This window comes from Neophocaena asiaeorientalis, unplaced genomic scaffold (assembly GCF_003031525.2).
Source record: "Neophocaena asiaeorientalis asiaeorientalis breed wild unplaced genomic scaffold, Neophocaena_asiaeorientalis_V1.1 scaffold534, whole genome shotgun sequence".
NCBI lineage: Eukaryota > Metazoa > Chordata > Mammalia > Artiodactyla > Phocoenidae > Neophocaena > Neophocaena asiaeorientalis.
Window position 1 is genome coordinate 2,456,288 of NW_020172826.1, and position 10,746 is coordinate 2,467,033.

At 34.7% G+C, this 10,746-nt stretch overlaps 1 protein-coding gene across 1 annotated transcript in view; it reads left to right on the forward strand.

The window, feature by feature from the left end:
* ENPEP (glutamyl aminopeptidase) overlaps window positions 1-10,406 on the forward strand; it is a 97,462-nt gene extending 87,056 nt beyond the window's left edge. The window contains exons 18-20 of the mRNA XM_024741950.1: window positions 377-517; window positions 8,516-8,594; window positions 9,628-10,406. Coding sequence (XP_024597718.1) covers window positions 377-517; window positions 8,516-8,594; window positions 9,628-9,774 — 367 coding nt within the window. The 3' untranslated portion in view covers window positions 9,775-10,406. The remainder of the gene's footprint in view (window positions 1-376; window positions 518-8,515; window positions 8,595-9,627) is intronic.
* Window positions 10,407-10,746: the final 340 nt, after the last annotated feature.

Sequence of the window (10,746 nt, forward strand, 5' to 3'; positions counted from 1 at the left end):
TTGCTGGTTTTTGGGGGGTTTTTTAGTATAATTGAATAACCAGGTAAAATGGATGAAGTACTTCTATTAAATAAATACAAATAATTTTTTAAATTAATAGTTGAAATTGTGGTTGTTTTTAGTACCTCCAAAATAATTTAAATGTTCCTAAAGTTTACATTACACTAGTCCTCAAAATTATAGGTTGTTCTTTAAAAAGTTAAATATTTTAGAAAATATTAAATTGTGTTTTATCATTTGTCTTACTTAATTGACTGTGTCAACTGGTGACTCAAGAATTGAATTACTGGAATGAAAGCGATGTTCTATTGGAATTTAGCTAAGGGTGAACACTGAAAGTTCATTTTGAATTGTGTTTCTGTTTGGCTTCTCTTAGGTATCTGGATTTGCTCAAGGACTCAAATCTTATTAAAACTCAGGATGTGTTTACAGTCATTCGATACATCTCATATAATAGCTATGGGAAGACTATGGCCTGGAATTGGATACAGCTCAACTGGGAATATCTAGTCAACAGGTGGGATGATCAGATAATGGTTTATTGTTCTGTCTGATACCACCTACAAGTTCTTTCTTTTTCTCTTTTCTGTGCTTTCTCTGACATCTACACGATATCTGAAATGGCATATTATCAGAGGTAAGGATCATGGTATTTTCCTTCCAGGGAAGCAATGTACTAGTTAATTTTAAGCATAATTCATTTTCTGGAAAGTAGCGTTTCCAACTGATCAACAGAATTTTGAAATCTGCAAAGATGACTAAGCATTATTTTTAGTTTGGTTAAAACAAGTTAATTCTGCCTATTGTGCTAGCACCTAGCATAATGCCAGGCACATATTTAGTTCTCAATTAATTTTTAATGAAAACGAAATGATAATTCCTGGACCTGGGTTCCCATTAGAGCCCTACATCTTACTGAGTTCATATGGATAACTTTTGCCACCCTTAACCAGATAATTAAGCTTTAGGTATTTTGAAATTTTCTTTTTTTTTTAATTATTTTTTATTGGAGTATAGTTGTTTTAAAATGTTGTATTAGTTTCTACTGTACAGCAAAGCGAATCAGCTATACATATACATATATCCCCTCTTTTTTTGGATTTCCTTCCCATTTAGGTCACCACAGTGCATTAAGTAGAGTTCCCTGTGCTATACAGTATGTTCTCATTAGTTGTCTATTTTATACATAGCATCAATAGTGTATATATGTCAATCCCAATCTCCTAATTCCTCCCTTCTTAAAAGCAAACTATATTTCCCGGGCAATAGCAGTTTTAAAATAAGGAGCAAGGACAAGAGATGAACAAATGAGCTAAAGAGATGGTTTCCTAAATTTCTTATTTCTTCCGCCTCATATGGAAGAAATGTTGCTACTCTTGGTCTTGATCCTCTAAATTTAATGCTTATTTCCATTAAAAAGATACTTCTTTGACAGAGTATAAAATATAGATTATATGTCCCAAACAAATATGTAAACACTGACCAAAGAACTATACCATCTATAATCCCCATACCAAGAAATGGCCTCTGTCATCTCCTCCTAATCTCTCCTGTCTTCCCTTCAGCACTGCCTAGTGCATAATGACCACCTTATCAGAAATACTAACTGCAAAGATAACTTTTTATTTCTATACTCTTTTCTACCCTACAATTAACCAGTGTGCCATTATGTTCATTCACATTTCTTATCCTTCTGAGATCCAAATTATATCTCTAGCTCTCAGCAAAGATACCCTACATTGCTTTTGCTTACTTGTGATCAATTTTTGTCTTTTGTATTCTTGCAACTATTGAATGTAACTGCTCATCCATTTCTATGAAGATTGATTGGCATGCTTGTGTATGTGTGTGTGTGGTGTGTATATGATGCTCTGTTCATCTGTTTATAATTGTTTCAATAAACTATTTGGTTTAGAATTAATAAATCTACCTATTGAGAACATGTTATCTGGAGGTAATAGTTCATATTATGCAAGGTAGTACTTTCCATTTTGAAAGATATATGGCTAATGACACGTACTGTGTATTTTGTTTTAATCGAAAAGACTACGCAACTTTTTTTTTGGTACATGCTGTAAGAAGCCTATGTAGATTAAAAAAATGCTTACTATTAAATTATTGTGAAAATATAAGTAAATAATATTTTACATAATAAAGTGGGCACTTCCTTATTGTTTATTAAACAGAATATTTCTCAAGGCTTATTTGAATTGCTGTCATGTGAGTTATTTCAAATAATGCATATTTCATTTTTAAAAATTAGCTCATTGTTATACCTCTTGAGAATTAAGAAGTAGGAAAAAGAATAGGTGTTACATTGCCATAAAGTCATAAACAGTTGGCCTTAAATCTATTAGACCTAATGTTGAAATTTTCAGGAAAAACAAATTGATGAAGTATTTGCAGTGCTAGTTCCAAAACCCTCTCCCAAGGCTTTTAATATTTCTTCATAGTCTAATGATCTAAGTCTCATATCATTTCAAATAGCCTAAAACATAAAATTATATAATAACCACATGTCAGATACAAAAAAGCCCAATATTAATTATGGTTAGTTTGAAAAATATATAATTTCCCCATTAAAATTGGATAAGACAAATTAAACAGAAATGATCCAAGCGTTAGCCAAATATTTTCAAACTCTTAAATGTTTTCCAGACTTCAGAATGTGTGGTTTTATTGCCTTTGTTTCTGAACAATTTATTGTCATCTTAAAATAAATAAGCTGCTTTTTTATAAAGCTGTTGTTACGTGATTTTTATGACAGCTGATGGCCACACCACTAATGTCCTTTCCACTTTGAAACTTAACCACAAAGTTCCAAAGATACTTCAGAAATTATTTGCTTTTGTTTATTCCATTAAACTCTTACATGAAACTATGAAGTTGAATGAACTCAATAAGCCAATATAGTGTGGTGTGATAAAGTTTGATTTAAATTTATGACTATGAATGAAAAATTAAGTCAATGGGACATGACTGAAGTCATCTAAACAGTATCTCATAAACAAGATAATTTAATAAGCACTTAACTAAAAGTTTTAAGTGCATCAAAACCATTTCTTCTGGATAACATAATAGTACTTACATACATATTAAATCCAAGAAGATTATTTTTACATAATTATTTTTCAAAATATTTAAGATATAATTAAATCCTTATTTTAGTTTTAAAAGTAATCAAATATGATAAATATACAGCATATTTCCCCTTAAATGGTACACTTCATATGATGGTTTCTTGGAATGAACATATTTTGTTTTTATATTTCTGATATTTATACAGGTAGTTGCAGTTTTTATTCAATCTATTCATTACTAGTTTCTAAATATATTCTTCAATTTTTAGTCACAAAGAACAGAAATATTATAGAAATTATAGAAAGTCACTGGAAAAACTGTTTTCTTACCTGTAATAACAGACTTTCTTTGAATCTGTAAAATATCATTACAGGAACTTAGTGTGATTTCCTTTTTTAAAATCTCAATTTTCTTATTATAAAATAGGTGTGTATTGTTTTGCACAAAATGCAGAAAAGCAAAAATAAGGATACAAAAATCACCCATAAACCCACCACCTAAAAATAACCTCTGTTGTCACACTGTTTCTCCTTGAGCCATTTTTCTATGGCTGTTCATTTATTTATTATATTAGACATATGGCTTTTGTTTTGTTTTGTTTTGTTTGTGGCACGCGGGCCTCTCACTGTTGTGGCCTCTCCCGTTGCGGAGCACAGGCTCCGGACGCGCAGGCTCAGCGGCCATGGCTCACGGGCCCAGCCGCTCCGCGGCACGTAGGATCTTCCCGGACCGGGCACGAACCCGTGTCCCCTGCATCGGCAGGCGGACTCTCAACCACTGTGCCACCAGGGAAGCCCAGACATACGGTTTTATAACCTGCTTTTTCTTACATTATCCTATATTGTGGATATCTTTTCATGTCTTTAAGTATGCTTCTTCGATGTTATTTTAAATTCTCAGTCATATTTCAATGTGTAGATACATCTTAGTTTACTTAGCCAGTCTCCATCTGTTGGATAATAAAATTGTTCCAAACTTTCCACTGTATAAATGATGTACTGATGAACATCTTTGAAACTGAACCCCTGTTCTCTTTGAACATCCTTGAGAATTTCCTTAGGATAAAAATAATAGTAGAAGTAATATTGCTGTGTTAAAGGATGTGTTCATTTTTAGAGTTTCTGATGAGTGCTGCAAAACTGTCATCCACAACAAAATTTACTATTAACTTTGACTATTTTTCCAACCCCTGACAATACCCAGTGCTGTCATTTAAAAATATTCTTGCTAATTGAGTACATGAAAACTGATATCTCATTTTAAATTATAATTCTTTCATCCTGTAAATATTGTGGAGCATCTACTATGTGCTAGGCACAGTGCTTGGTACTCAAAGTACAACAGTATACAAGGAGAAACATCTGGTTCCCTGTTCTCATGGAGCTTAGAGTCTAATAATGAAGATCAATATTAAGTAAAGAATCACACAAATACATGTAGTACAGTTAAAACTGTAATAACTACAAATAGAAGAGGTTCAGGACACACTGAAAGAGTGTAATGGGGAAACTGACCAAGTCAAGAGAAATTGAAGGTTAAGGGCTTTCCTAAGGGAGTGATGATTGAGCTGAATTCTGAAGGAAGGACAGGAGTGAATTATATGAACAGGAGGCAAAGCTTTCCTGGTTGAATGCCTACTATCAGAAAAGAGGAAAGATAAGGGTTAAGTTTTTCAGGGTCACATTAAGATTTGGGCTTTTGTTCTAAGAGCAATGATAAGGTCACTACAGGGTTTTAAGTAAGAAAGTAAAATGATCAATTTTACTCTGAAAAGAAAGCTCTGGTGGTAAAGTAAAGCACAGACCAGAGCGAATTTGAGGAAAGCAATTACAGAGCTATTGGAGTAGTCCCAGCAAAAGACAGTGAGACACTGTACTATGGATGTAATGGTGAAGATGAAAAGATAAGAACATTTAGAATTTGGTAGATTAGAAATGGGAGGCAAGTGAGGTGACAAGAATTAAATGTCTAAATTTCCAGAAAAAGTTTGCAGAAGAACCATGAGTTCAGATCTATCTATCTATCTATCTATCTATCTATCTATATATCTGCCTTTTGAGTCTCCTTTGAGATGCTAAAGCAGAGATTGTTTCAAGGAAGTTAGAGTCCCTTGCCAAATGCTGCTTAAGGTTTGAATAAATCAAAGAATAAAAATGCTCACTAAACTTATTGATAACTTAGAGAGAGTCTTTCAGTGGAGTGGTGGGGGCAAAACTCAAATGGAAGCAAATAACAGTCAGTAGTAAGACAATGGAGGCAAGAAATGTAGAGAAGCCTCTTGAAAAGTTTGACTATGAATGGGGAGGTGAGAGAAGATATTAAGAGAGCTATGCTAGATCAAGGGAGAGGATTTTCCCTTTTTTTATATGGAAGATATTTTAATATGTTTAATATACTTAAAAGCTGATGAGACAGATCCAGTGAAGAGTGAGAGATTTAATATGTAAGACAGGAAAAAGATTTTTTGAAAATTAATGTTTTTGAGAAAGTGAGGGAGAAATAGGAACCAAAGCACAGATGATAGAAGGAAAATAGGTATATTTATATGTTTGTAAGCTAAAAGATGTAGAGGTTACTATGTATTTTCTCCGTGAATTAGAAGACAAGATCACCTGAGGAGGAAGGGAAGAGGGAGAGTGTTTGGAGGTTTTAAGAGAGTGAAAACATTTGCAAAAGGCAATTCAAAGAGGAAGAGAATGAGTTGACCAGGATAATGCAGGACTGTCAATGTGAAGGGCCCATTTAAGATTGACAGCCATGAATTTATAGTGAAACAATATGGGGAATGTTGGGTGACCTCCCTTGACAGAATGTGTCTAGGTGGTACAAACAAAGGAAATGAGCAGTTAATTTCACCCAAAGCTGGAGTTTTGCCAGACTCAAATTACTGAAATATAAGGGCGCTTAGGGCTTAGGCAAAAATGTTACCGAAAATGGTAGACCATGGAATCTAAACTATATAAGGAAACAAATGAAAGCAAAGGAAGAGCTGATGATCCAGAAGAAAGTAGGGGTAGGGATGGTCAATGGGTCAGAAATCCAGATAACGTCAAAGAATGGTCATAGTGGAAAGTGAATGGTAAATTATGTCATGGAGCATGCATAAATTAATAATTTTAGAGTCAGAGTACCTATGGATGATCACAAGGTATGATGATGGGAATTGGTGGCTGGAGTAGAGTGGAGAAAATACCATTGGAAATGAGGAGGTCAAGAAACTAAGGCACTAAGCTGTTATATCTTCATCCATGTGGACCTTGAAATCATGGCCTGAAGTAGAAAGGATGATAGGAGTCAGGTGCCAAAGTGTATCATAAATGAGATGAAGGGGAATAACCTGAAGGAACAGAGGTTCTTAAAGAGAGAGTGGAGGAATAATGGTTGGGAATCCACAATGGGGAGCATGACCACACCAATTCCCTTTCTGACCTGGTGCTATGGAGGATGTGGGAAAATAAACATTCTCCAAATAAGTAGTATTCCCTGTAAAGGGGCAGTTCCAGAGGGTCAGGTGGCGGGTTTGAGAGGTTGGGCAGCTCTAGACAGCTAAGTCAGAGGCAAGGAGGTACACACATTATAAGGACAGTGTTGAGCATAGATGACTGAGATTCTCACATTTTGAATAATGGCTGATGACATTAAGTAAAGGGAAACTGCTTGCCTTAGGTTTCTAAGAGAAGAAAGATGAAAGACATAATGGATTTAAATTCAATGGTGTCTGTGATAAGAGTGAACACTGGACCTAGTATACTGAAATTGTGGATAATTATTAGAACATTTCATCTGTTTCCATTAATACATTTTCTCTTTATGTTTCTTTTGAAAACTGCTGATTCATTCCTTCACTAATTTCATGTTGGCATATTTCTCCCTATTATCAATCTGTAAGGGTTCTTTTTATAGTGAAAATATTTGCCCTTTTTAAAACAAAATAATAAATTTTTAATTTTATGGCAGTTTTTCTTTAGTATAAAATTTTGTAATGTGTATGTGACAGACTTTATTACTTTTTATTTCACGATTTCTGCTTCTGTTATGTGATAAATTTTAAATGTAAAATTTCTCCTGTTTGTTTACCTCTTTATATATTGATATATTTTCCTTTATCTTTCCCCAACATTCCAACAGTTCAAGGTTTATACATAATTCTTGTGATTATTTTTCTTACACTGTGATTAATTGGGATGAAATTTTTACCTGTATTACAATGATTTGTATTTTGGTCTATAAAGAAATTTCTGATTCTTGTTCTTTAAGAGAGAAAATGCAAAAGAGATAGGAATAGAATATTATCTCTAAAGTGCTATCTTTGCACCCAGCTTCAAGTGTCTTTGCTTAGCAGACTGATATAGATCATAACCCCAAATATGCAAGCAGCTAATAAAGCTTTTTGAAAGCAGAATAAATAGCCTATATTCAAATTCCTGCACCTGCAGGAAGACAGGAAGTGTTAGTTAGGATAAAGGTGATAGAGATATTCTGCTGTAATAGAAACACAGAAATGCAGCAGTTTAAAGGACATAAATAATTATTTCTCACTCAGGTTGGTCTCCTGAAATGAGCATTCCATGTTGTTAGGGTAGTCTGACCTTATTCTATCTGTGTGGTTGAAGTTTGGAAAAAGGGGAGGGGAAAAAAAAAAAAAAGTCCAAGGCAAGCAATTTCCCTTTACTTAAGCAAGGAGGTGGAAGTTGAACATATCACTTCTTTTTTTAAAAAATTAATCATTTATTTATTATTTTGGCTGCATTGGGTCTTCGTTGTTGTGCGTGGGCTCTCTCTAGTTGTGGCGAGCAGGGGCTACTCTTTGTTGTGGTGTGCGGGCTTCTCATTGTGGTGGCTTCTCTTGTTGTGCAGCATGGGCTCTAGGCACACAGGCTTCAGTAGTTGTGGCTCGTGGTCTCTGGAGCACAGGCTCAGTAGTTGTGGCATACGGGCTTAGTTGCTCTGCAGCATGCGGGATCTTCCTGGACCAGGGCTGGAACCCGTGCCCCCTGCATTGGCAGGCGGATTCTTAACCACTGCGCCACCAAGGAAGCCCCGAATATATCATTTTTGTTCATATTCCACTGATGAGAACTGGATCACCTGTCTGCACCTAGCTATGAGGAAGGCTGAGAAATGTCATCTGACTGTGGTTCTCATGTGTGCAGGAAAAAAGGAGAACAGATTTGGGGAATGTAACAAGCAGTCTACCATCTCTGAGTAAGTGGTGTGGATATGTCTACAAAAAGAAGTGTAGAATTTGCTGAGAATTTCTCCTGAATTGGATTTTAAATTAAATATGTTTACTTACTGTGTTTTGTACTTTCTGTACTTTGAAAATTACTTTTTAAAAAACTCCCAAAATAAAAAGTATATGTCTGCATTTAGAGAAAATATTTAAAGTTCTGGGCACTTACATACCCTTTTCCTCCCCTAAATTTCTCTTCAGATATACACTCAATGACAGAAACCTTGGCCGGATTGTCACTATAGCAGAGCCATTCAACACTGAACTACAACTCTGGCAGGTATGAAGATAAATTCGTCTATACTTGTCAAGGAAGGAACAGAATTAATTTTTTTTCTAGGAGAAGTGGTATTTTCTCTATTCAGATCCCAGAAGACAAGAAAAAAGAAATAATTCTTATATATAATTAAATGTACACCTAGTTTTTTCTAAACTGAAAAAAATTCAAACAACCAAGAAATAAATAAAGTTTAAAAGTTGAGAAACGTGAGGCCTTGGGAGGATTAGAAGGCTCCATGAGACCATTTGGTTTAACAAAGCATGAACAGTATGTCTCCCCTTTCCAGGTAAATGTAATCCTGGGATAAGCTGGTCAAGATTTGATTCCTTTCTGAAGTCATAGTTTTGGAATTTCAAAACTAAGCCCAAATCTTTCAGATTTCAAATATCTCAATTCCCAGGGGGGTAGGGAATGTTCATTAATGTTGCACAAATAGAGATTGTATGAATTTTCAGTACCTGTATTAGATACTGGAATGTTACATTCCTCTGTATTAAGAAACAGAATAATCCTTATTTTTATAAATAACAAATACTACTATGGTGGAGTTTGGGGGAGGCTTTTGGAGGGAAGAGGGAAAATGAACCAAGTTTAACAGAGATTTTTTGATGAGCCCTCAATAAATGAACTGAACGCGTAATAAAATACTCCAGATTCCTGGAATGAAAGGCTAAGCAAAGCCATCATTCCACAGACCAGATTTTCCAGGGAACACCTTGGGGAATGTGCAGAAAATTGAGAAACCCGAAGCAGCAGAAAGAGCATGCCAGCCACCAGTGTGCTGCTCTCCTTCCCCAATACATCAGGGCCTTTCTTGTGTGACATGCTGCCAGGTGTCCAAAAGCCATGGGTAATGATTGCTAATCTGAGAGATGGGCTCAATCTAAATGATTCACCAGAAAATGTATCTCAGTGTTATTCAGTGATACTGAATGTCCAGGGAAGAAGGAAATAAATCCAGAGTGTAAAGAAAATCCTTGAAGAATAATTGGGCTTAAAATTACTTTCTTAATTATTTCCTTCTCTTTTATAGATGGAGAGCTTTTTCAAAAGATATCCAGAAGCTGGAGCAGGAGAAAAACGTAGGCAGCAAGTGCTGGAAACAGTGAAAAACAATATCGAGTGGCTAAAACAAAACAGAGACACCATAAGAGACTGGTTTTTTGATTTGAATGGTTAATGTGTTCAAATTATCATATTTTAATTTTGTGACTGTATTGTTTCTCCCGTTAAATATTTGGTGGCCTAATTTACAAGCACTCTGGAGGGAGTCTTATACATAGATACTGCTTTTGCTAAGTACTTTAAATTGTTCCTCTTTGTTTATGAAGATACTAATAGAGTAGTTAATGTACTCAGGGATTTCTTCTAAGTGTACTTCATAGGAGATTCTTTACAAACTGAAGAGAATTTAAGAGCCATTTTAATGTCTTTAAATATCATTCTTTGTATCTTAAATCTGTGAAAATAGAACAATTTGGTCTTAGCTTTACATTTTTTTGTACCAAAGAAAAACCACTTAATCTTCTCTCTTGATTGATTTTTAAAGTTTAAATACCAGTACTTGAGGGACCAATAGTATCATCTTAATCTTTATTTTATTATTCAGAATTACACAGATCTAGTATCATTGTATTCACATATGTTTTTACTCCTTTAAATCCTATCAAAGTAACCTGGGCTTATATTTTACTCTAGGATTGCATGAGTTAGCCAAAGAAATGCCTGACTGTTGCCTTTGTTCCCATAATATCAAAAAAGAACTCTCCTCTCCTTTTTAAAATAAATCTGAACGATTACCTTGAAAAAATACATTGTTTTCCAGTGTCACTTTACTCTTGAATAATAATGACTGCAGCATCCCCCAAATAATTTAGCTGGAGGCAAATAAGATTCAAGAACCCAGTCTTTTTCATGCTTGGTACTCTGTCATCTTGCTCCATTCCCTACAAAGCTCCTTCAAATAAGCTATGAAATTAAAGGGAAGATAGTGCTTAACTCTACTCCATGGATTTTAGGGGAAAAGGGCTAAATAATTGGAAACTGATTAGGAAAGAGAGAAGGCTGATTATTCCATAAAACTATATGGAATTAGAATTTAGCTTTGACCTAACCTAGCAATCTAAGTGTGAAAATGAGGAAACCCATGGAT